The sequence below is a fragment of the Apodemus sylvaticus genome, chromosome 1 (assembly GCF_947179515.1).
Source record: "Apodemus sylvaticus chromosome 1, mApoSyl1.1, whole genome shotgun sequence".
NCBI lineage: Eukaryota > Metazoa > Chordata > Mammalia > Rodentia > Muridae > Apodemus > Apodemus sylvaticus.
In genome coordinates, this window is record NC_067472.1 from 96108071 (window position 1) to 96135008 (window position 26938).

The following is a 26938-nucleotide window of genomic DNA, read 5'->3' on the forward strand; positions in this document are numbered from 1 at the left end:
CTGTGGAGGCCAGAGGTGTTAGGCCCTCTGGAATAGGAGTTAGAGGTGGTTGTGAACTGGTATGCAAGAGGAGTCAGTGCTCTTAGCCTCTGAGCCTTCTCTCCAGGCCCTGGCTCCACTCTTACCCCCAGGGCTGCTGTTGTTCCCCTAGTCTGTCCTTTATTCCATTGTCTGAGTGCTCATCTTGTTTAGGGACTCCTTGTCGCCATCTTAGGACAGTTTCTGTTTCCAGAAACGTTTAGTTTGGACAGTGGTAGCCTCTCTGACCCCTGTGTATGTTCATATATTTTGTGATTTTACTCAGGGGAATTTCTAGATAAGCTAAAAAGAAATGAGCAAACTTAGTAAGTTTTAGAAGCTTAGAAAGACAAATTAGTTATCTCTTCTCAGAAATGAAGGTGGGTTAAAAATACTTTCTGGGATTTTTGACTGCAGACAGGATCATTGTGTCAGCTGTTTGCTGCTGGATTAGTTTATGCAGTAGGTTCAGGCCTGCCATGGGTGGGTGGATCTCTGCAGGTGCTGCAGAGAACACTGAGACTGCTCTGTGTAAGCCATAGGCCTTTGTTGTAGCAGTTGCCAGCTGCCTGCTGATTGTTCTGGTCTTCCTGAGTGAAGACTATTAAGTATATTCTGAGAGATGAAATACATTCAAAAGGAGAGGTTCAGAAGAATCTATTGGGCAGAAGGAATATAGAAGATGAGAGAAATTGAAAATGTGGTTGGTACTCACTTTACTTTAGAAGGAAGTTGTGTCTTGACAGAAGTTGAAAATTATGAAGAAATGGGCTGCTGCTTCTGAGCTTAGGCAAAAACTCAGTGGATAAAAAAGATTTTAATTAGAAAGTAGTATATCTAACTCCCCAATCCCTTCCAGGGTCTCCTAAAGCTTGGGCTGGGCTCAAATCTATGTAGTAGGCAAGATGACCTTATATATAAAATTTTAAAATTTATTTTTAGTATGTACATGTGTGTGCCTGTTTGTTTCGATGTGCACTATATCCTTGTAGTGCCCATAGAGGCTGGAAGAGGGCATCAAATCCCTAGAACTGGATTAGAGGTGTTTGTGAGCTTCCTCATGTGGGTTCTGAGAACTGAACCCCTGGAACCCTTGTCCTTTGGAAGAATAGCGCATGCTCTTAACTGTTGAGCCATCTCTGTATTCCTGATCTTTTGACCTTCACCTTCAGAGTACTGGGATAACAGATGTGCACAAGATATACACCATCATAACTGGTTTGAACGTGCTTTGAACATGCTAGGCAAACCCTGTCAGCTGAGCAACATCTCCAACTCTAAAAAAGAAACTAGTAAAATGCCTGTGGGATGATTTGTGGGAGGAGGTTTGTGCCTTTCTATAATGATGAACAATGCGTCCCTCTTAATATTGCTGGCTCTTGGTGAGTGTGATGGTGCATGCCTTTAATTTAATTAGAGCACTTAAGAAGCAGAGGCAGATACATCTTTGTGAGTTTGAAGATAGCCTGGTCTACATAGAGACACTGTCTCAAAAGGGGAAAAAAAAAAAAAAGAAGCCAAAGAACAAAGAACATTTATTTTCGGTCTCCTGAGTTCTGAACTACAGTGTGGATAGAAGTCTGTTAGCTGGCATGTACAGACAGGCCCTGTGCAGTGCGCCATCTCAGTCTCTTGAGCTCTGAGATAACAAGTAACGGCCATCACACGCAGCTTTGCAGTCACCCTATTTTGGAATAGAAAATATGAAAGAATATTATGTAAAGTAAGGGTAAGTATTATTTTGTGAGATTTTTGTTTTAGTTTATATATTCACATATATGTATATATATGTATATATTCATATATACACATACATATATGTGTTTATTACTTTGTGACAATAAAATGTGTTTTGTGCTGGAGTCATGGTCAAAAAGTTTGAATAACACTGCTTTATTGTAATACTCTGTTATTTTATTTATCATATAGCATTATGCCAGTACATTCAGGCTTCTAAAGCCAGGGATGGTGCCAGCCCTTTCATTTCAAGTACGACTGAAGGTAAAAACAAAACCAAACAGCGCACACAGAGCTTTCTGGTTCTTAGTCTCTCCAGTGGCATTTTGACTCTTTGGCCTTTTAACCATCTTTGTCTTTTTTGAGCAGTAGATTTCTTAGGTTTTGTCTCTCTAGATGACAATTCTTTTTGATTCCTTTCTCCTCACTTTAATATTATTACTGCAACATATGCTAGTGTTTTTATGAGGAGGCAGGGAGAAACTAAGAGTTGTAGCAATTTTAGATGATTCTGAACTGATAAAACAGTCCATTAGCTAGCATCCCTGAAGTCTTCTTAATGTCTCTGTGTTTTTATTATCACAGAACTATATAGCATACTCTTAAAGTGCTTCCAGTTGATTTTAGGCAAATTAAATGTGGCTTTGGGGGTGGAGGATGGGCAATCCTCTTTCATTTCTTGTACTTTTTCCATCTTTTACAAGAAAATTAACCATTGGGCTTTAGCAGTGAATGCTTTGTGAAGGTAGCAGTGTCCACTATTAACTGCGCTACACTTTCTCAGCTTCTTATTGACACAGTAACTTTTGATGCCTTTTTCTACTTAGGTGGCTGGCATACTAACCCCTTGCCTTCATTTCTGTTCCTTGCTGGACTGACACACTTTGTGTTCATGATCCTGTGATTTAAAGGGACTTTGTGGAGATGATTTGCTTTATTTGTTTTTTTTTTTTAAACAGGAGAAAATTTTGAGCAGACGCCATTGAGACGAACATTTAAGTCTAAGGTCCTTGCCCGATACCCTGAGAATGTAGACTGGAATCCCTTTGATCAGGATGCAGTAGGAATGGTTAGTATTTTTTTTTTTTTTATAAATCTCCCCCCAATCCCCAACTCCCTTTCCTTTTTTCCTCTTGCTCTGGCCCCTCTAGCTCTGGGCCCTGCTGGCTCTAGCCCATAGGTTCTTTATTGTTTGTTTCTCATTACGGATGGTTATGAGCCACCATGTGGTTTCTGGGATTTGAATTCATGACCTCTGGAAGAACAATCAGTGCTCTTAACCCCTGAGCCATCATCTTACCAGCCTGGATGGTTAGTATTTGTTAGCCGTGGAATTAGTGCAGAGTAATTTATAGAAAAGTTTTGAATCCTGGGTGTGGTAGCAGTACTTGTTCTATTTGATTTTTGGACTGCTGTGGTTTAAACTCTGGGCTTATTGATGCTGGATCAGCACATCATTAAGGTACCCCAACACCAGTAGTTCTTGAAGAAAAGATTGTAGTACACATTGCCTATGATCCTGTATTTGATCAATGTATCAAATATACTGAAAAATCATGTTCCTATTGTGTCAGACAAATATATAGTAATGCGTCAGTGTGTGTATTGTATTAGTGTGGGAGAGCTTTAGGGGAGGTAGACAGATGTCCAGATGGTAGATTGTAGCTAACTGATTTGTGTTCTGGAGAGGACAAGGAATGCTCTCACTACTTGTTTTCCTATTGTCTTTTGCAGCTGTGCATGCCCAAAGGGCTGGCATTCAAGACCCAGGCTGATCCCAGGGAGCCACAGTTCCATGCCTTTATTATCACAAGGGAGGATGGCTCTCGGACATTTGGGTTTGCCCTTACCTTTTATGAAGAAGTGACCAGCAAGCAGATCTGCAGTGCAATGCAGACCCTCTACCACATGCACAATGCTGAGTATGATGTCCTTCATGCTCCACTTGCTGATGGTGGAGATCAGAGTGGCATGGAAGATGGTGAAGGCATCCCTGGGACCAAGCTGCAGCGCTTCAACTCCTACGACATTAGCAGGGACACACTCTATGTCTCTAAGTGCATCTGTCTCATTACACCCATGTCCTTTATGAAGGCGTGTCGGAGTGTGCTGCAGCAGCTCCACCAGGCGGTCACATCACCCCAGCCCCCTCCTCTGCCCCTTGAGAGCTACATCTACAACGTACTCTATGAGGTGCCACTTCCACCTCCTGGTCGCTCCCTGAAGTTTTCTGGGGTCTATGGGCCAATAATCTGCCAGAGACCAAGTACCAATGAGCTTCCTCTATTTGATTTTCCCGTCAAAGAAGTCTTTGAACTGCTTGGGGTGGAGAACGTGTTTCAGCTTTTTACTTGTGCCCTTCTGGAATTTCAAATACTGCTCTACTCACAGCGTAAGTCAGTGTTGGCTACAACACTCCGCCCATGTAGGGTCCCTGCCTTAATGGTCTGAGTGTAAAAGTCAGGGACTGTCCAGTCTCTGCAGGTGGATGGAGAACGGATGGGCCCCGAGAAGCTAGCATTTCTGGTTGGCTCTCATCATGGCCTTTTGGTAGAAACTTTAGTTTTGGAGGGAATACTCCTTCTGATTGACACTGAAAAGGGTTTAGGGTAGTGGCCTCCAGCAGTGATGGTCCATCAGTTCTGTTCTGTATTCTGTCTTTTCTTTGGCCTGACAGTAAAATCAAGGATTCTTTTATACTGAGAAGATGAATTGTTGCATCTTTCTGTTGTTTGAGTTGTTTCTATAAATGAGAGTTGAATGTGAATAGCAGGTTTAGAAAGAATACTAAAGTAGGTGAGAAAAAACAGTTGTTTGCTCTGCGGAGTCAGACTAGTATCATAAAATTCATTGCATCCTTTAGTGCACAATGCCAGGCATTGTTTCAAGGGTGGTAGATAAAAGTGATGGACAAAGTAGAAAAAGTAATCTTTCTGAGTAGAATTTGTATTTTAATGAGAGAAAAGGCATTAATGAATAAGTAAAATATGTAGATGGAAGATAAAGACTTTGGAGAAAGATAAGATAGAAGTATGATATTTGGGGAAGAAGAGTTCTGGTTGTTTTAAAAGAAAAGATTTATTATTTTAGGTTTGTGTAGGTGTGTATGTGTTTGCATGTGGGTATGTGCACATGAGTGTAGGTGCCTGCAGAGTCTAGAGACATCAGATTCCCCTGGAGCTGGAGTTACAGACAGTTGTGAACCACATGGTGTGGTGTGGGTGCTGGAACTGAAGTCGGAGCCTCTGGAAGAGCAGCCCAGTGCTTCTACCGCTGAGCTGTCATGCCAGCCCAAATTCCAGCTTTCAGTAGAATTGTTTATTTTATTTATAAATTTGTTTATTTATTTGGTTTTTTCAAGACAAGGTTCCTCTGTGTAGCCTTGGCCATCCTGGAATTCCCTCTATAGACCAGGATGGCCTTGAATTTACAAAGGTCTGCCTGCCTCTACTTCCCAGGAATAGAGTAATTTTTAAAACAGTTTATTTTCATTTTGGATTACAAATAGGGTCTTTTTCCCGGTAAAGATTTTTTTGTTTGTTTGTTTTTGATTTGTTTTTTTCGAGACAGGGTTTCTCTGCATAGCCCTGGCTGTCCTGGAACTTACTCTGTAGACCAGGCTGGCCTCAAACTCAGAAATCCGCCTCCCTGCCTCCCAGAGTGCTGGTATTACAGGTGTGCGCCACCACCGCCCGGCTGATTTATTTTTGTTTTTAAATATGTATATGTTTGTGTGGGTATATATACATGTGCACAAGTGCCCATGAAAGCCAGAGGCTTCAGGGTTTTTGGAGCTGGTGTGAGGCACTTGTAAAGCATGTGACATATATGCTGGAAATGAACACAGGTCCTGTGGAAGAGCAATATGTGCTCTTAACTGCTGAGCTATCCTTCTCCCCTCTAGGTGATTGCTTAAAAAGTAGGTTAGGTCCTTTTGAATAACTTGTGGATATCTGTCTTCAAAATGTTCCAGGTTGGGCTTCTGATAGTTCAGTGATTAAAAGCACTTGCCCACCTAAGTCTGGCAGTCTAAGTTTGATTTCAGAAACCTATATAAAAGTTGGAGGGGCCGGGCGGTGGTGGCGCACGCCTGTAATCCCAGCACTCTGGGAGGCAGAGGCAGGTAGATTTCTGAGTTCGAGGCCAACCTGGTCTACAGAGTGAGTTCCAGGACAGCCAGGGCTATGCAGAGAAACCCTGTCTCTAAAAAAACCAAATCCAAAAACCAAAAACCAAAAACCAAACCAAAACAAAAAAGTTGGAGAGAACAAACTCCAGAGCTATCTTTTTACCTTCTCATGTATGCACTGGCATGCACACCCACCCCTTAGCGTCCTCCCCACACTCATTAGTTGACAGTTTCCCAACCTTTGTCTTTTAGAATATTCTCCCCCCCCCCCCCCCCCCCGTGTGTGTGTGTGTGTGTGTGTGTGTGTGTGTGTGTGTGTGTGTGTGTATGTGTATATGTGATATTTTTAGGATTCAAGTTGTCTTAGAGTCTTAGTGTTGGTTACATGGACAAAGACCTTGTCCCTGCACAGTGGCAAGGCTTTTACTGTTCATTTTCTCGCAGAGGCAGGTGTTCTGAGTGCTGGAGCCATGACTGGTATGTAAGGGTATCTAGGAAATACTTATTAAATGAATAGGTATGACTTACATTTCTAACTTATGTATATGGTGTGTGTGTGTGAGTAACGTACTGTACTCTTAATGCACACAGGAGCCTGTGGGTCCAGAAGAGGATGTTGGGACTCTGCTTACAGGCAGCTGTGAGCCTCCTAGTATGGGTGCTAGGAACTGAACTTGGACCCTCTAGAGGAGTAGTTAGTGTGTTTAGCCACTGAGCCATTATTCCAGCTCTTGAGAACATTTTGGTTGTTGTTTTATTTTTATGTATTTATTTTTTTGAGACAGAATTTTTCCCTCCTATCTCTGGCTGACCTGGAACTTGCTCTGTATACCAGAGCTGGCCTCAAATGCCCATCTCTTTCCTCCATCCCCATTAAAGGTGTGGGCCACTTGGTACCATAAACAACATTTGTTTGTTTGTTTGTTTGTTTTGAGACAGGGTTTCTCTGTGTAGCCCTGGCTGTCCTGGAACTCACTTTGTAGACCAGACTGGGCTTGAACTCAGAAATCCACCTGCCTCTGCCTCCTAGAGTGCTGGGATTACAGGCGTGCGCCACCACCGCCCGGCCCATAAATAACATTTTTAACAAAATATTTTAGCTTTTCTTTTTTAAAAAAAACTTTAAAAAATTTCTTAAGGAATAATTTATGTTATGTATATGAGTACACTGTAGCTGTCCTAAGACATACCAAAAGAGGGAATCAGATCCTATTAAAGATGGTTGTGAGCCAGCATGGAGTTGCTGGGAATTGAACTCAGCACCTCTAAAGAGCAGTCAGTATTCTTAACCACTGAGCCATCTCTCCAGGCCCTCCTTTCTTTAAAGATGTATTTACTTATGCATGTGAGTGCTCTATTTGCATATATGCCTGCATGCCAGAAGAGGGCATCAGATCCTCTTATAGATGGCTGTAAGCCACCCTGTGGTTGTTGGGAATTATTGAACTTAGGATCTCTGGAAGAGCAGCTAGTGCTCTTAACTACTGAGCTATCTATCTCTCCAGCCCTCTGGTCATTCTCTTTGAGAGTCTGGTTAGTGAGATTTTGTAATTATCCATTTGAGAGAAGGGGAAAGAAAGCTGGTGCTAAGGAGGTATATAGTTAAAACTGCTATGATGTGGTTGGGGTTTGGGACCTAGTTTGAAGTTGAAGTAATGGAGACTCTTGTTTTGGCTTTGTTCAGAATTTACACACACACACACACACACACACAGGCCCATGGAGGCCAGAAGAGGCATTGGGTCATCTGGAGCTGGAGTTACAGGTAGTGCGAACCTCCTGATGTGGGTGCTGGAAATCAAGCTTACGTCTCCTGGAAAGGCTGTACCTGCTCTTATTTACTGAACCATCCCCCAAACGCCTGTTTGTTTGTTTGTTTGTTTTGAGTCAGAATTTCAATCTGTAGCTCTGGCTGACCTAGACCTGCATGACTCTACTCAGTCTTTCTGTCTCTCTCCCCTTGCTGTGAGCACAGGCATTATCCATCACAACTTGTAGAACAATTATGAATTGTAGAGCACATACCTATCAAAAATAAACAGCCACTAATTCCGATAATTTCTTGAGGAGCTATTGCCCTGATGTTAGTAAATATTTCAGTTTTATCTAAGAACCCAGACTTTCTTAGATAAAATTTGTGAATATTAAATGATGGCAACAATGTTGTGAAGCACTATAGGCCAAAAAAATCAGCTGTTGATGAGTGGTTCCAAAGGCTTCCTTTTGTTAACTTCTGCATAAAAACAGTTTTGTTCTGTGCAATAACTTTCTGATCAGTGGCAGACTATTTATGTGCTCCAGTGGTGGTCCCGTAAGATCATGTCACCAAGTCATTGTGCCTTAGTTTGTGTATATATACTCTGTAGTGTGTCCTGCTGTCTTGTAGCACAAGGACAGAATTGTGACACATTTTTTTAAAAGAACAAATTACAAAGACATGTTCGTTTTCTCTAATTCTAGTGAGCTTTAAATGGTCTCCTTTTATTAGAAGCAGTTGTACATTACAGTGTGGGGAAGAGCTGTAAGAGGACTTAGCCAGTTGCTTGGCGCTCAAGTATTGATAGTTGAGTGGTGTGGAATGCTATGTATGGCCAAGGAGATGCTGATGTTATCGTTGGTACTAGTGTACAAAAGAGGATTTGTGTGTATGACTCCCGGAGGTTAGCATTCTAGTGTGGGCGCCATAGATTGCTGGATCCCTGAGGCATTGTTCAGCCATCCTTCAAGGTGGGAGGCTGCTCAGAAAAACAAAACAAAACCAAAACCAAGCAAACAACACAACAATAAAACATTCAAAAGTTAGGGGAAGAGAACTCACAACTTATACAGACCAGAAGGCTATAAAACTCAACATTTCTCTGTTAAAATAGACCACAGAAATGAAAAGATAGCCTTGCAAATGGAGATTATATTATTCTCAGTCTCGTTTTAAAAGAATATCACAGTTTCAATTGCATTGCAAGAAGCTCTTCAGAGATTTAGATCTAAAGCCAATAAAATTATGTGTTTTAGATACTGATTAGGTTTATCTTGAAGAGGAGGGGAAAAGCAAGACTTAGGTTTTTACAGTGTTGAAAAGCCTGCTTCTACGGAGCAGAGAATGACCCTCTCTAGTATGTCCTGATACATGTATGGGCTGATAGACATATGGGCCTAGTTCTCAGCCACTGGAGCTGTCAGCTGAGCAGAATCCAGTACAGTTGAACCTCACAGTGAAGAAGGGCGTCTGGGGAGATGCCTCACTTCCATGGTGTTTTGGCACAGCCACCGAATGTACTAGCATTTGCTTCACTCACTTTGGTGAGGGGAAGGAAGGGGAGGCTCTTTGGTTTTCTTGTGGTTAAGAAAGGAAAGGCCTCTGCTTGCCTCCATCCCTCCCTCACTCCTTCTCTTCTTCACTCCTTCCCGTACACACAATCTCAAAGTGGTGGGTGGAATATGTATTCATAATATGTGTTTAAGTGCCACTGTAGGGAAGAGAAGGGATGAGTTAGTCCAGACTGTACATCAGCCCCAGCGGCTCCACCAGCAGCAAGCCTGGGCTGCCTGTATTTTGTATATTTTTGAGGTTCCTATAGCTTCCTCTTCATATTGATAAAATTCTAGAGTGGTTTTCATAGCGGAGGAGAATATTTACTTATTTATTATAAAAGATACATTTGAGACCAGCCTAATAGGACTGCACAGTGCAGGGATCCCCATGCTGGCTTCTTCGGGTGAGCCTCAGTCTAGCACCTCAGTGTGTGTACTGAGCTCAAAGACCCCAGAAGCTCTTTGAATCTACTTTTTTATTTTTATTTTATTTTTATTACTATACAAGCCTGAGTGATGAACTCTACTCTTTGGTGATTAAGTTTCTAGCAACTGCCCTGAGATCAGAGCTGGACTGAAAGTCTACTCATGCCTTTCTGGTGATTAGAACTCACCTTGGAGCTAACCAGGGAGGCCTCTATCTGACCTTTCAGCCACTACTCATCTCAGTATCCAGGATTTTCAGGGTTCTTAGGAGCTGTGTGCCAGGAACTGGGATATATTCCTCACACAAATAGCAAATTAATTATCAGTCACACTTTCCTTTGAATAGCCACGAGCAAGAGACAGAGTCCCACAGAATAGCTCTAAATTCATGGCAATCTTTTTGCCTCAGTGTCAGTGCTGGGATTGTAGTCATAAGCCACCATGCCTAGCTAAACTCACAAAGTCATATTGTGTGTCGAAGTGTTGGGGTGGTGAGTGATCTTGCTTTGCTGTCTGGAGAGCAGAAAATCCAGCCACCCCCACTCTAGAGAATATGCATTTGAATAGTGGCTAGAGAAAGGTGCCATTTATTCTTTATTCATTTATTTTTTATTCTTTTATTTATTCTTTCTGTCGTATTTCTATATATTACATTTTATTACTAGTTGGACATGTGTATTTGATAGCAGTCTACCAGGGGGTCTGAGTCTGTGGCCTCCAATAGAGAGTCATAGTGGTCCTTGGGTCAGGTGAATTGTATTGACACTTTGAGCTTTCTCTTTGAGAAGCAAGTGTCTCAGTTGACTGGTTTGTTGAGTGTGCTTATTATGTTGTTCTTTTTTCCCCTCTGACCTAGATTACCAGAGACTGATGACCGTGGCAGAGACAATTACAGCTCTGATGTTTCCTTTCCAATGGCAGCATGTCTATGTTCCCATCCTCCAGCTTCTCTCCTGCATTTCTTAGATGCTCCTGTTCCATACCTGATGGGCTTGCATTCCAATGGCCTGGATGACCGCTCAAAGTTGGAGCTGCCTCAGGAGGTGAGAAGAGAAGCCATGTGCTGTGCCTCTGGCATCTCCAGCCTGGGGGATGAAGATTCTGGGAGGAGTCTAGCATGGTTCCACCAAGGGCCTTTTTTGGGGGGTTGGGGTGCTGAAAGGGGACATGGAACATGAATAACTTTTCAGGAAAAAAATACAATGAGCTTTTAGCCCCAAATTTATACTACTCCAGAGGGTCTTCATCACCTGATGTGCCCAGTGTGTTTTTATTTTTTATTATTGCTTTTTTTCCCCATACATATTAGTTTTTCAAACATGTTTCTCAGGTCTTTCTTTCTTTCTTTCTTTCTTTCTTTCTTTCTTTCTTTCTTTCTTTCTTTCTTTCTTCCTTCCTTCCTTCCTTCCTTCCTTCCTTTCTTTCTTTCTTTCTTTCTTTCTTTCTTTCTTTCTTTCTTTCTTTCTTTCTTTCTTTCTTTCTTTCCTTTCTTTCTTTTCTTTCTTTTCTTTCTTTCTTTTCTTTCTTTCTTTTCTTTCTTTCTTTTCTTTCTTTCTTTCTTTCTTTCTTTCTTTCTTTCTTTCTTTCTTTCTTTCTTTCTTTCTTTCTTTCTTCTTTCTTTCTTTCTTTCTTTCTTTCTTTCTTTTCTTTCTTTCTTTTCTTTCTTTCTTTTTTGGATTTTGGTTTTTTTGGAGACAGGGTTTCTCTGTATAGCCCTGGCTGTCCTGGAACTCACTCTGTAGACCAGGCTGGCCATGAACTCAGAAATCCGCCTGCCTCTGCCTCCCAAGTGCTGGGATTACAGGTGTGCACTTCCACCTCCAGGCCTCCACGCATTTTTTAGGCACAAGGGTATGGAAAGAAGTTGCTCTGAAACCAGCAGTGTTCTTAATTAGACTGTTTGAGGATTTGTGTGTATAAGAGACCCCCGTGCTTTGTGTGTTGTGGCATGTGGATCCTATGCTCTGCGGCTATTCCATTGTTAGACCAGCCTTTGCCCCTGAGTTCCCCCCTGTGGTCTGCTGGGGAGGGGTGGACGGTGGATGCTGAGCACCTACCTGTCCTCTGAAGCAGGTCTGTCTACTGGCCTCAGAGTCCATTCACCCAGACTTGCCCTCTGAAGGCCACACATTTTTGAGGGTAAGTTGTCCAGCTGAGTATTTTCTCCCCTAATTTATAGCAGACAACCTCTGAGGGGATAAAGAACTTTGGGTCAGTTTTTTAAAAAGAATAAACCATTACACAAGATGAGGTAAGAGTAATGATATCCTTGAAACATACTTTTGTGTTTTTTTTCTCAAAAGAATGCATATTCATAGTTTTATATAACAGACAATAAAGAAAGAATTAGCTTACATTTTATTACTCAGGTAATTTAGCATTTTAGTTGACATCTTTGGACTATGAGGGATCTTTGAACTCAGCTGTTGGAGGGGCGTGTGAAGGCAGGATGCATCAGGATACTGAGGTGGTAAGCTTGGAGTGTAAAGAGACTTTCTGTAGACGAGTGTTCATTTCTTAGACCCTCAAATTAGAATTCATCAGTTGCAGCCATATCTTTGGCCATCAGAAGTCTGTAAAAAGCCCTTTGTTCTTTTTAACACCAACACATGATCTCAGCTGGCCTTGCGCTCTGAGAGCTAGAGCTGGTCTTGTGAGGCATCTTTTGTTTTCACTTCTCTTTGGGCTTTCATTGTCTGAAGACGCAACCATGTCAGAAAGTGAGCTTGAGAGCATCAAGTGAGGAAGGGGCTGTCACTTCCTGCCTGTCCCTTTCTTTTCTCTCCATCTGTCTTCTCTCGGGACATTCTCATTAGCTTTCCCTCAGGACCCTGTGTGCTGAGGTCCCCTCAGTGATGAGCTCAAAGATGCACTGAGGGAGAACTGATTGGCTTGGCAGCTAAGGCTGGCAAAGGGCTCTGTGGCCCATTGAAGGAAGAGTGTGGGAGAGTTTGGGGGATTTGGAGGCTTTATGAGGAATATCTTAGACAGTAGCTGTCTTACCATGGTCCTTTTCAGCATGACAGAGGGCAGAGAACTGATTGTTTGGCTTCAGTGTCTTTGCCACATTTTGCATCTTCTCAAAGTCTTTCACAGAGTAAGACACACAGGTGCTTCTGGGCCTTTTCTCAGTTATGGGAGGGGGTGCTTGAGGATTTGGTCATAGGTTTATAAATTGCTTCAGCTGTCAGCCTGTGCTGAGAGGAAATAGCATGAGACTGTTTTATGAGCCTAGAAGTTAAATGGCCTCTTTCTTCATTTTGCCTTCTTACCCTTCCCTTTTCAGCCTCGTTTTACAGAATGACTAGTGAAGAGGTCTACTTAGAGAGGTTCCTGTATCTCAGCCACCTCTCTTCAAGGGTATCCCCATATGTCCACAGAATTTCGGATTGATAAATTCTTTATAGATGGGACTGGAGAGATAGCTCAGTGGTGAAGAACATTGTTATTCTCCCAGAGAGCCTCGCTTCCATTCCCAGCACTCACGTGGTGGGGCTAGTTCAGGGGATCTGATGCCCTCTTCTGACCTCCCCAGGTACCAAGTACACTTATGCATGCAGCTAATGGGCAGGGGGGCAATAAAGCATCAAACTAGCCATCCATGATTACAGGGAGATTTTTTTGTGAATAAGAGAGAAAATATCCAGAGGCTTGTGGAAGAGTCCAGATCAGAGAGAAAAAGAAATAGACCAGACATGACCAGGGCTAGGGAAGTGGGGAGTGAGAGGGTGGTAGCAGAAAATAGTGAGTTACAAGGGGGATGAGTAGCTAGGAGGGTTTGGGGTGGTGGTGAGAAGGGCCAGGAGGTTAGTGAGGGGGTTTTGAAATAAATGACAGGTACCTGTGAATGAGGCCTGAGGAGCCTGGGAGCAAGAGAGTGTGGGCTTTGATATGCTGATAACCACAGGTATAAGGCAATGGAGCCTCTTATCCCATTTGCCAAAAGCAAGGGAAGTGACTCCTTTGGCTGACTGGGATCCTGTTATACAAGTTCCTGAGGAACGCTGGCTTTTATCTAACCTCCCGAAATCCTTAGGAGCTTGAATTGGGCCAAGACCGGATCTGTGTACTGCCTGAGACCTGACACAGGCAAAGCAGCCATATAGATCAAAGAAATAAATGAATGAATAAATGAAAAGAGATCTTTATGGACACTCTCTATTTGACCGACAACAGTGGGAGAGAAGCCACCAAGCATTATTGGGTGAATCTAGATATTTCAGTAGCTTCCCTGTTTCTTGTTGGAAAAACTTCTCTGACCCTCTTTTTAAAAGAAACAAAGGGGTAAGAGATGGAAATGTGTGCCTTTCATTCTGTCAGCTGTGTAAAGGACCCATGACTAGATGAGTTGATTTTGTTTTGATTTTCTTTTTTGATGGCTTGGCCTAAGAGCATTAATAATGTTAAAAATCTTAAAAGAATAAGTATACAGTAGTCTGTTTTTAGGTTATAAATATTTATTGGCCTTTAATGAGGCAGAGTCAACATTATCTAGTAAGAGGAATTCAGAAGTAAAGTTTAAAGTGAATCTCCTAGTCTTTGAAGTTTTGAGACCGAAGGCTTTCTTTTTATAGTTATAGGTTGATAGGGTGATTTATATACTCAGCATTAATGATACAGAGGTCTGTTCACAATGTAGCTGTAGTAGATGAATTTTGTGGAATGGCTGTGTTAGGGAGCTGATCATGTAATCCTCTGACTGCTTCTTTTAGAACATAAAGGCTGTTGAACAATGGGTAAACTTATGTGTCACTGGGGCAGCATTTGGTATATAGTAACATTGTCTCGCTGAAGGAAGGACCCTTATCTGATGAAGGGGCTTAAAAAGAGAGAATTGGGGGTTAAGGGAGTGTGGCACAGCGGTGTGGGGGAAGGGGGTGCCCAGGCAGGCCCTTGTCCAGGCACTTCTTCCCCCTGATGGACCACACACACAGAGGCATGGTATAGAATAGAGTTTATTCAGGTAGAGGGTGGAAGTTAGTGGTATAGTGGAAGTAGAGAGAGGCAGAGACAGAGACAGAGAGAGAGAGAGAGAGAGAGAAGTGGAGGCTGGCCATGACCACATGGAGAGAGGGGGGAGGGGAGCCCAAGGGGCAGAGAGGTGAGAGTGGGATGGAAGAGAGCAAAGAGAGGGAGAGAGGAGGGGCAAGTAGCCCCTTTTATAGTGGGCCAGATCTATGGGGCGGGGCATACCTGGCTATTGCCAGGTAGGTGTGGAGCTTAGATAGAATACCAAAATCTGATGCCATAACGAGACCTGTTTCACATAAATTAATAGTTAAATGGGGGGTGGTGAGGCAGCTCAGTGGGTAAAGGTGCCTGCCTGCAAGCCTAACAATATGAACCTACCTGGTGGAAAGAGCCTACTCCCGAATGTTGTCTTAAATTTCTCTTGTGCACACACACTCAGTCACAAACACATGTAAATGTCCTATAAAAATATTTGATATAACTCTCAAAAACAACTCTAACAGGTATCTCTTTTATATAAATGAGAGAGACTCTTAACCTTTTAGTAATCTGTAGGAGTGAAGGCAATGCTACATTTCTTGTAAGGGCAGATTAATAAGATAAGCATGATCTAATTTATAGTACAAGAAAACTAACAAGAACAAGGATTTGAAAGTGTTAAATTGATAAGCAAGATCTGAATATCAGCCGAAGTGCTAGTGAGCAGTTTTAGTGTATGACTGAGGTTGAGCTGGTTCAAATCCCAGTGCTGCCCAGTAGTGGTCGCAGGCATGTGCTTGGTCTCTATCACTTTTTGTTTGCTGTGATTAAAGGCGTGCGCCACCACCGCCCGGCTTCACAACTACTTTTAGTATTTCCCCTAGCATTTTACCTTTGAGGAAAGAGCCATGTTACTAAGGTTTTATTTTAGAAAGCAGAGGGAGCTTGGGGCGGAGGGACTGTCTCCTTGTGTTCTCCATCTTTACACTGCACCTCACATTTGTCAGGTCATTACCTATTGTCCTTTCTAAAACTTCTCTCTTCAGACCCCATTTGTTCATACCTCCTGTGTTGATTTCCAGGCTAACCTCTGCTTTGTGGATGTTGACAACCACTTCATTGAGTTGCCAGAGGACTTGCCTCAATTTCCCAACAAACTGGAGTTTGTCCAGGAGGTCTCTGAGATCCTCATGGCCTTCGGTGTTCCCCCTGAAGGGAACCTTCATTGTAGCGAAAGCGCCTCGAAGCTGAAGAGGATCCGAGCTTCTGAGCTCGTGTCTGACAAGAGGAACGGGAACATTGCGGGCTCCCCTTTGCACTCATACGAGCTCCTCAAGGAAAATGAAACAATTGCTCGGTTGCAAGCTTTGGTCAAGAGGACTGGAGTGAGTTTGGAAAAAGTAAGATGCTGGAAATCAGTTTGTGACAGATTGGATCTGTGTTAGAGTGCTGTCTTGGGGAAGCTGGATTTAGGATGAGAAAGGACCCAGGTCAGGACAATGAACTTTTTTGTTTTGTTTTGTCTTGTTTGGTTTTTTGTTTTTTATTTCTTGGATTTGTTTTTTTCGAGACAGGGTTTCTCTGTATAGCCCTAGCGGTCCTGGAGCTCACTCTGTAGACCAGGCCTCGAACTCAGAAATCCACCTGCCTCTGCCTCCCAGAGTGCCGAGATTACAGGCATGCACCACTACTGCTCGACTGACAATGCACTTTTTATTGTTAAGTTTTTCTAGACAGGGTCTCAGTGTATACAAGGCTGGTCTTGAACTTAAATCCACCTACCTCTACCTCCCAAGTGCTGGGATTAAAGGTGTCAGCACCACCCAGCTGACAGTGCATATTTGTGAGCAGTGAAGGAATGCACCATATGGGAGACTGAGCACAAGCAGCTATTCTACCAGTTGTTACTTGATCTAAGTCTGGGTGGCTTCTGTGACGGTCATGGAGAGCCTGTTGCCATTCTGTGTGAAATTCTGCAAAGTGATTGGGAAGAATTGTGGACCTTTCATATCCATTGCTCCGTGGCATCATAGCAGCCAGGCCTTTAAGCATTTTCACCCAAGATTCAGAGCATAGTCTAGAGTTCAGCTGCAGCTTAAACCAGATCCTGCAATGCTGAGCTCCCTCCAGGGATCCACCTGGTTTTCCGGTTTCTAGTTTTGATGATATTAAGCTTTCTGTGCTTGTTCACCCATGTCTTTCCCTTCCCCATTCTCATTACTAAACAACTTTGGTTAGGTACATATACATGTTAGGCTGATGTAATAATGATTTTGTTGGACTTCCTTTTTCAGGGGTCATCTATTTCATTTCTCTTTTATTTTGTAAAGTACAGCAGATTAAAATTTTTTTTTACAAGTTGAATAGAGAAATATTTAGGAAGATTAAAGATGTATCTCTTTTTAAAAAAGAACAAGCCTTGAAAGGTAAGAAAAATAATCCCCCATTCCCAAAGAAAGAAATCAAAGAAAGGCAAAATCTGGAGCAGGTGAGAGCCAGAACTTGGCCCAGCCCCTTTCCCTCCCTTGCTGGGGAAGTTTTGCTCCTTTTGTTCCTTGGCTGGGTTGCACTCGGTTTACTGACTGTTATCTCCACTTAGCTTGTAGGTGGATTCTTCAGATTGACCTCTTTTCTCCACCTCAGAATCGCTCCTCTCCCTCTTCCCTTTACTTCCTACCTGATTGCCAAGCAAGTTTCAACTGCTAAGCCAAACTTTGTTAACTTCTAGACTCCCTCCTTTATATTTCTTCCCATTTTTACTTTAGTTCTCACCTTCTCACCATTTGCTGCTAAGACCAATAGGGGAAAATCAGATGAATTCTATTTCTTGGCATAAAAGTATCATTGTTCTTTACCTGCCCTTCCCACTTTTTTTTTTTAAAGCTGGAAGTTCGTGAAGATCCAAGTAGCAATAAAGATTTCAAAGTCCAGTGTGATGAAGACGAGCTCAGAATTTACCAGCTAAACATTCAGATCCGGGAAGTTTTTGCCAATCGATTTACTCAGATGTTTGCCGATTATGAAGTGTTTGTTATTCAGCCCAGCCAGGATAAGGAGTCCTGGTTCACCAACAGAGAGCAGATGCAGAACTTTGATAAAGTAAGTGAGACCCTGCAAGGGGCACATGAGAGCATCTTGCAGTTTGAAGAAGCAACTGCATATGACATCACTAGAAAAGTCAAGTAGAGAGGCAGGCCTGCAGATAATCACGGTTAGGTGATTTACCTCTAGCCAGTGCTTCCTCCCCTTGCTTTTGTTTTGCTCTGTGGTCCTGGAAAGGACTCTTTCTCTAGGCAGAGGTGTATGTGTAGTTGAACATCTGGGCTACCTGTGTCAGATTCTTGGGAAATTGAACTTTTATGAGAGTTAACAAAGGGGAGGAGGGTTGTAGTTGGCTTTTCATAAGGATGTAGGATGCTTATCTTCAGAGAAGATCTGTCCTCCTTCAGCCCTTGGGGGTGTTGCCTGTGATGGTCAGGGCTGCTCTAGTCTCTTCTCTGTTGTTGACTGCTTCTGTTTGGTTCCACTAGGCATCCTTCCTGTCAGATCAGCCTGAGCCCTACCTGCCCTTCCTCTCACGATTCCTAGAGACCCAGATGTTTGCATCTTTTATTGACAACAAGATCATGTGTCATGATGATGATGATAAAGACCCTGTCCTCCGGGTCTTTGACTCAAGGGTAGATAAGATCAGACTGTTGAATGTTCGAACCCCTACTCTTAGGACATCTATGTACCAGAAGTGTACCACTGTGGATGAAGCAGGTAAGGCCTCCTTGGCCTCTGGGACCTCACTGGTAACATGTCCCTTTTCCTTACCATGTATGCTTTCTCATGGTTTCCCTTTGAGGATATTACCACGTGGCCTGTAGTCTGTCTTCCTTCCTTCCTTCTTTCCTTCCTTCCTTCCTTCCTTCCTTCCTTCCTTCCTTCCTTCCTTCCTTCCTTCCTTCCTTCCTCCCTCCCTCCCTCCCTCCCTCCCTCCCTCCCTCCCTCTCTCCCTCCCTCCCTCCCTCCCTCCTTTCTTTCTTCCTTCCTTCCTTCCTTCCTTCCTTCCTTCCTTCCTTCCTTCCTTCCTTCCTTCCTTCCTTCCTTCCTTCCTTTCTTTTCTTTCTTTCCAGGGTCTTTATAACCCTAGCTATCCTAGAATTCAATATATAGACCAGGCTGGCCTCAGCTTGTAGCACTCTACCTGCCTCTGCCTTATCACAGGGACTAAAGGTGTGCATCATTGTGCTTTGCTTTCTTCCTTATTTTTTGTTCATTTTTTTTCTTTTGGTCTGGAAATTGTTTTTGTTTGTTTATGAGGCAAGAGTCTCTCTTGACTGGCTTAGAACTACTATTTAAGCCAGACTGGCCATTAACTCCTACCTCTCAAAATCAGGATTCCCCATCCTTTTCATTGCCCATCAAGTGTATTACACTTGATTTTTTTTTTTTTTTTTGAATTTTTTCAAGACAGGTTTTCTCTGTGTAGCCCTGGCTGTCCTGGAACTCACTCTGTAGACCAGGCTGGCCTCGAACTCAGAAATCCGCCTGCCTCTGCCTCCCAGAGTGCTGGGATTACAGGCATGTGCCACCACCGCCCGGTGTATTACACTTGAAAATGGCAGTATTGGGACAGCTGAGGACAGTGAAGCTGGAGATCTGGTCACTCAAGGCTCTACCTATTTGCCATAAGAGTGAGGCAGTCAGTTCTCGGCCCATCTATAACCCATGTATTGAATCTGCAGCGTGATTTGAGTTACTCTTGCCTGTTACCAGAAGACATAGTGTCATGGGTCAATTGGAATACAGGGGTTAAGCTATGGAATGAGGAGCTAACCAGCCCTCACTTTAAAGGCTTTTTCAGAAGAAGAGGTGTCATGGTGTCACCTGTGTCAGCTGTGCACTTTGTTTCCAGAGCACAGAGCTGTCATGCAGATACTCTAGAGCAGGCTTCTTGACACTGCCCCTACCTCCCTGGCTTTTGGGACTGCTCTAGACCCTGTCTAGGCTTCTCCTTTGTCCCCCAGGGCAGTTAGCAGAGACTGCTGTAAGAATTACTTCATCTATTTCTAATTCTTAATGACGCTTGTCCTTCACTGCCCAATGGATAAGTTTGTTTTCCTGTTAATGTGTATTTCAGACAGGAGGATAAAAATCAATCTTTTTACTCTATCTTGGTTAGAAGTGAAAGAGTAGTTATATCTAAAAAAGGGTTGACTTGAAATTTTTTTAAAATATCACTCAGAAAAAGCAATTGAACTACGTCTGGCAAAAATTGACCACACTGCAGTTCATCCACATCTTCTTGACATGAAAATTGGACAAGGAAAATATGAACCTGGCTTTTTCCCTAAGCTGCAGTCTGATGTACTTTGCACCGGGCCAGCCAGCAACAAGTAAGTAAACCCTAGAGATTCCCCAATCTGATCATCAAGCATGGTAGTCATTGACATCCAGAGTCTAAGCTAGCACTGGTGTACACAAAAGACCTCAGGGCTTTTTTCTTAGTATTTTATTATTTTGTGTGTATGAATATTTTGCCTGTATCCATGTCTGCCCACCACTTGTATGCCTAGAGGCCAGAAGATAGCATAGATCTCCTTGAGCTGGAATTGCAGATGGTTGTGAGCTACCATGTGAGTACCTAGAATTAAACTTCGGTCCTCTGGATGAAAGGTTGGTGCTCTTAACTACTGAGCCACCTCAGTATTTAAAGAATTTAAGAAACAAGTATGGGAGTTGGGCATGGTGGCGCATGCCTGAAATCCCAGCACTTGGGAAGCAGAGGCAGGGGGCTTTCTGAGTTCGAGGCCAGCCTGGCCTACAGAGTGAGTTCCAGGACAGCCTGGGCTACACAGAGAAACCCTGACTCAAAAAACAAAACAAAAACAAAAACAGCAACAAAATAAGAAATAAGTATGGGTAAGACCTAAACTGTGTAGGTGTCAGGGTGTCTTGTCAGCTTTTGTGTCCACTGTACCAATTGGCTAACTCTTACAGATTGGATATTCCCAGGCTTGCAAGCAGCCAGGCAGCAGATGGGTTAGAGTGGCCTCCTCTGAACCCCAAACCCCATCTGACAGACAGCTGTTCTAGCTTTGTGTCCTTAAGCAGTGGTGTTGGAAATGACTGGGCCCTGAGTGAGGTGACAACTTGGAGGAATGGTTCTTTCATAGACAGCTTTGTATCTGCATGTGAAGCTTTGGTAGATGAGTCAAGACAAACGAACGACTTACTCCGTAGAGGCCTTCTCTCTTTTGTTCAGTCACTTAAGTTTTAGTTGTTCATCCCCACAGACTTTGCATTGCCTCTGTGGCTTCCTGTGCCACATTAGTCACCTAGACACTGGAGTTTTTTCTTATTAGTTGGCCTTAGTGGATTTCTTTTTTCTTTTTCTTTTGTTTATCTCAAGACATGGTTTCTCTGTGTAGCTCTGACTGTCCTGGAACTTAATTTGTAGGCCAGGCAGGCCTCGAACTTAGAAATCTCCCTGCCTCTGTCTCTGCCTCTTGAGTGCTGGAATTATAGCTGTCTTTTTAGTTTTTGGTATATATGGTCTCTCTCACCACATATACCAGGTTGGCTTAGAACTCAGAGTAGTGAATATTCTTAATGACCTCTTTTGATATTGTCAGGTGGACAAAAAGGAATGCTCCTGCCCAGTGGAGGCGGAAAGACCGGCAGAAGCAGCACACGGAACACTTGCGCTTAGACAATGACCAGAGAGAGGTAAGACACCTTAGGGATGACAAGGAGCCCGCCTCTGTCCTGCTGCCCTCACCGTGTCTGTCACTCCTTTAGAGTTTAGTAAGTTGCCCTAGCAGTGACCTCTCCCTGTAGAGAAGAATTCAAGTGTCGTTCTAGAGAACATAATGTTTTTCATGACAGTTAGCCAGATGATCCTTTAAGTTCTTTTACTTGATATGAATTTCAGAAGATGCCAATCTGAAACTTGGAGAAATAAATGCCTTTAAAATTGGGGCTTTTGTTTGTTTGTTTGGTTGGTTGGTTGGTTTTTGTTAAAATTGGAACTAATTTTGTTAAAATAGAAAGGAGGAAAATGAGCTGGGGTCAGTGCTGTGACTCTGAGGACAGAGAACTTTTTTCTGGACTTCTCTGTATCTCGGGGGACTGTTATATTTAATTTTCAATGCTGACTTGACCCAATCCAGAATCACCTGGGAGGAGTACTAGTGGGGTGTGTGTCCAGGTTAGGTTGGCCTGTGAGCGTGTCTTGGGGGGACTGTCTTGCTTACCTTAATTGACTTGGGAGGAGTCTTTTGCTCTTGGTGGCACTGTTCCACCTTGACAGTTGATGCCGAGTTGTGTAAGAGTAGAGCGAGCACACTGAGAACCAGCGCGCTGCATTCGTGCTCTGCTGATATCAGCTCCCTCAGATGCCTGCTGCTACCCTCCCTGATATGAGAAACTGTAATGAGCATCTGTGAGCCCAAGTAAACCCTTTCTGCCTTAATCTGCCTTAAATTGCCTTTGTCAGGGTTTTATCACAGCATTAGAAAAGAAGGAGGAGCTGGGCGGTGGTGGCATACGCCTGTAATTCCAGCACTCTTGGAGGCAGAGGCAGGTGGATTTCTGAGTTCGAGGCCAGCCTGGTCTACAGAGTGAGTTCCAGGACAGCCAGGGCTATACAGAGAAACCCTGTCTCGAAAAAAACCAAATCAAAAAAAAAAAAAAAAAAGAAGAAGAAGAAGAAAAGAAGGAAGAAAGTGGACTTAGCTTTTTTTTCTTTATGTGGATACGGAGGGGGATGGTGTCCTAGTTACTGTTTTGTTGTGCTGAAGAGACATAACAACTAAGGCAGTTCTTATAAAAGGTAGCAGGCATGTCTAACCTGTGTATTCCTAGCTGCATGTGCTCTTGGAAACCTACAGATACAGCCCAACATAACAGTAATGTACTCAAACCATTGTGATATCAGTTTGTTTATTTACATATTACAATTTGTTTATTTATATTTATTTATTTACTTTTCTATATTCTTTGTTTACATTCCAAATGATTTTCCTTTTCCGGTTTTTGTTTTTTCGAGACAGGGTTTCTCTGTGTAGCTCCGGCTGTCCTGTAACTCACTCTGTAGACCAAGCTGGCCTCGAACTCAAAAATTAGCCTGCCTCTGCCTCCCAAGGACTGGGATTAAAGGCGTGTGCCGCCACCACCACCCGGCCTACTACAGGGTTCTTAAGTGTAAACACAATATTATAATATCAAAAATTTGGTTTTGCTTGCTAGTGTATTTGTGTGTGTCATATGCACATGTCTGTATAAATGCCTCTTGTGTCTTTAAATCAAAGGTAGTTTATTATACTTATGTCAATAAAACCAGAAATTGTATTGTTTTGATTTTCCCCTTTAGTACAAAAATTGCACTTAAATTTTCTGCTCCCACGTATATTTGAGCCTAGGCATAGGAAAGCAAAGAATGTGTCGGGTGCAGTGTCCTCCTTCGGAGCCCACCAGTACTGGTTGCTGTGGTCTCTGTCCATGGACATAAAAGGTCTTTGCTTTTTCTGTTTAATGTAGAAGTACATCCAGGAAGCCAGGAATATGGGCAGTACTATTCGTCAGCCCAAACTGTCCAACCTCTCTCCATCAGTCATTGCCCAGACCAATTGGAAGTTTGTAGAAGGCCTGCTGAAGGAATGTCGGAACAAGGTGAGCTGAGCTGTGGGTACTCAGTGCTGCCGTTTCCTTTGGCAGCAAAAAGGAGATTGTTGCTTGGCTCTGACCACTCCTTATTTTAGTTTAAAAATGTGGGGGTGGGGATGGGGAGAGGAAAGTCAGGAGAACTTTGTAAGTCAGTTCTCTTCTTCCATCTTCATGTGGGTTCTGATGATGGAGCTCAGATCTTCAGTTTGGCATGCTATCTAACTGCCCCACTCCTTAGATAATGGGATAATACTAACCTTAAAAGCTTGTTGCCTTATTAATTACAGAGTGTTTTGCATATGTAGAAATGCTTTTGCTTTTCTTTTATAATCTAACAGTAATTGCTTTTCATATCTAGTAATAGTTTGTGGGGCTAGAGAGATGGCTCAGTGGTTAAGAACACTGGATGTTCTTCCAGAGGACCCAGGTTCTATTCCCAGTACTGACATGGCAGCTCATAACTGTCTGTAACTCTAGTTCTAGGGAATCTGACTCCCTCTCACAGATACACATGCAGGAAAACATTGATGCTTTGTAGACCAGGCTGGCATTGAACTCAGTATGCTACCACTGCCTGACTAGAAAGATTAGGTTTTTTTTTAACTTAAATTTTTATTTTTTATTATATTCAATACAATATGTATTTTATACCAATCATAAAATGATGGACATATTATTAAATGAACATAAAAAGATAAAGTCTTTTTGTTTGTTTGTATGTTTTGTTTTTAGTAGAGCTTAAAATCTTGATTTCTGAGTTAGAGGCCAGCCTGGTCTACAGAGTGAGTTCCAGGACAGCCAGGGCTACACAGAGAAACCCTGTCTCAAAAAAAAAAAAAAAAAAAAAAACCAACCCCCAAAAAACCAAAAAAGTCTTGACTCTTGTGGTACAAACCCAAAATAAGAACAATTTTTAGACATCGGAATTCATTGTGATGAGGCTATACTTCAATGTCTCTCACATCACCATAGGATTTCACCTCCATAGTAGCTAAGCTAAGAGTTGACAGCTCTGCTGCGCCAAGGAATGAATTGAAGGCACAATTATTTGGATACAGATTTCCTGCTATGGTCAAAGCTATCTGACTTGAGTGATTGTCATCATTTTCAGCCCACAGGGAATAGTTTACATTCATTTAAGAAATGGTGTGTGCATTAAGATGGTCCATCCAAGAAGTCATTCATCAACTGTTTCAATGAACAATGGTTCTGCTTGGAGGGTGGCACAGACATTAAGTGAGGGCAAGATTCTGGTTCATTGGCTGTGATGATTTTGAAAAGCATTCATTTCAGAAAAAGAGTAACTTATAAGGTCATCTTCAAAATTGATACAATAATTATAAATATCAAGCAAAACATCTCGCTCACTCTTTGTTGTTCTCTCCCTCTCCCCCCCCCCCCCTCTCTCTCTCTCTTTGAGACAGGGTTTCTCTGTGTAGCCCTGGCTGTTCTGGAACTCACTCTGTAGACCAGGCTGGCCTCAAATTCAGAAATCCTTCTGCCTCTGCCTCCCAAGTGCTGGGATTAAAGCCGTGCGCCACCATCACCCGGCCTAAATTTCTAATTCTTCATATTTTTGAATTTCAATTGATTAGGATATGTTGGTAATATTAATTTTCATATTAAGAGATATTAAGGTGCTGGGCAGTGGTGGCACACGCCTTTAATCGCAGCACTTGGGGCCAGAGGCAGGTAGATTTCTGAGTTCGAGGCCAGCCTGGTCTACAGAGTGAGTTCCAGGACAGCCATGGCTACACAGAGAAACCCCGTCTCAAAAAACAAACAAACAAACAGACAAACAAAAAACCCAAAAAAACAAACAAACAAAAAAAGAGATATTAAGGAAAGGTGATTATTTTTGTTGTTAGAGGTGGAATTATGTTTGTGTGGGTTTGTTGAGAGATTACTTTCTTGCTTTTTCTAGAGTGTAGTTTCCCTCCTTGTATTGCTGTTTTCCATCTAGTATCCTTTGTAGGGCTGGATAGATATCTTAGGGTTTGTATGACACTGGCCAGGATCGTCTAGCTTTCATAGTCTCTGGTGAGAAATCTGGTGTAATTCTGATAAGCCTGCTTTTATATGTTACTTGAACTTTTTTCCCTTACTGTTTTTAATATTCTTTGTTTAGTGCATTTAGTGTTTTGGTTATTATGTGTGTCAGGAATTTCTTATCTGGTCCAGTCTATTAGGAGTTCTTGTATGTTCATGGGCATCTCTTGGGGACGTTTTCTTCTATAACTTTGTTGAAGATATTTACTGGCCCTTTTAAAGTTGGGAATCTTCACTCTCTTCTATACCTATTATCCTTAGGTTTGGTCTTCTCATTGTGTCCTAGATTTCCTAGATATTTTGGGTTAGGAGCTTTTTGCATTTTACATTTTCTTTGACTGTTGTGTCAATGTTTTCTATGGTATCTTCTGCACCTGAGATTCTCTCTTCTATCTCTTGTATTCTGTTGATGATGCTTGCATCTATGACTCCTGATCTCTTTTCTAGGTTTTCTAGCTCCAGGGTTTTCTCACTTTGTAATTTCTTTATTGTTTCTATTTCCATTTTTAGATACTGGATGGTTTTGTTCATTCCCTTTGCCTGTTTGATTGTGTTTTTCTGTAATTCTTTAAGGGATTTTTGTGTTTCCTCTTTAAGGGCTTCTAGCTGTTTACCTGTGTTCTCCTGTATTTCTTTAAGAGAATTATTTATGTCCTTCTTTAAGTCCTCTATCATCATCATGAGAAGTGATTTTAGATCCGAATCTTGCTCTTCTGGTGTGATTGTGCATCCAGGGCTTGCTGTGGTGGAAGAATTGGGTTCTGATGATGCTCAGTAACCTTGGTTTCTGTTGCTTATATTCCTATGCTTGCCTCCTGCCATCTGGTTATCTCTGCTGCTACCTGCCCTCGCTATATCTGACTGGAGCCTGTCTCCCTGTTGATCCTGATTGTATCAGAACTCCTCAGAGTCAAACTGTCTCTGGGATCCTATGATTCTGGGATCCTGTGACCCTGAGATCCTGGGTGTGTCCGAGTTCCTTGGAGTCAAGCTGCCTCTGGGACCCTGATATCCTGGTGTGATCCTGTGATCCTGGGTGTGTAAAAGTGCCTGGGAGTGGAGCTTCCTCTGGGTGTTATGGGACTGGCTGTGGAGTTTGTGCCCAAGGTCTGCTCAGGGCAGCAAGCCAGAGAGACCGGAAGGAACCCGTGCTACTGGTTTGGCAGGGTTCCTGTGTGCCTGGGTCCTCCTGGTCCCAGTTACTCCTGGTATTGGGACAGAGGTTGTGTCCTCCTCACCTCTGATCCTATTATCCTGGGCATTGAAAGATTAGTTTTAAATGTAATTTGTAATAAAAAGTCAACATACAAGTCAGAGTATCATAATTTTTCAGGACAACTTAGCTGATTTGTTTTCTGCTACATCCTGAGAGTTATGAGTGAAATTAGAAGAAATTCGTACTTTAAGAAGCTTGGGCTGGGACTCCAGGAGAGGTAGAGTGAGAAGGAGGAAGATGCCACGGGGAGATGGATCCTGAGAGTGTGGCCATGAGGACTGGCCAGTTGGAGTAGGAGCAGCCCAAGCAGAACATGGTCTGCCTTCTTGTCCTTGTCACTTCACCCCACCAAAATCAAGAGAAAAACAAGAGGAAGAGGAAGGTAGAAGGAGGAGCAGTAAAGAGGAGGAGGAGGAACAGGAAGATGAGGATGAGGATGAGGAGCC

The 26938-nt window shown here is 42.8% G+C and overlaps 1 protein-coding gene across 1 annotated transcript in view; it reads left to right on the forward strand.

Moving 5' to 3' along the window:
• Dennd5a (DENN domain containing 5A) overlaps positions 1 to 26938 on the forward strand; it is a 64589-nt gene that overhangs the window by 18186 nt on the left and 19465 nt on the right. Inside the window, 11 exon segments of the mRNA XM_052201355.1 lie at positions 1948 to 2019; positions 2715 to 2824; positions 3490 to 4147; positions 10479 to 10559; positions 10562 to 10665; positions 15655 to 15972; positions 17456 to 17671; positions 18103 to 18337; positions 19806 to 19956; positions 21196 to 21289; positions 23102 to 23233. Of these exon segments, the coding sequence (XP_052057315.1) occupies positions 1948 to 2019; positions 2715 to 2824; positions 3490 to 4147; positions 10479 to 10559; positions 10562 to 10665; positions 15655 to 15972; positions 17456 to 17671; positions 18103 to 18337; positions 19806 to 19956; positions 21196 to 21289; positions 23102 to 23233 (2171 nt within the window).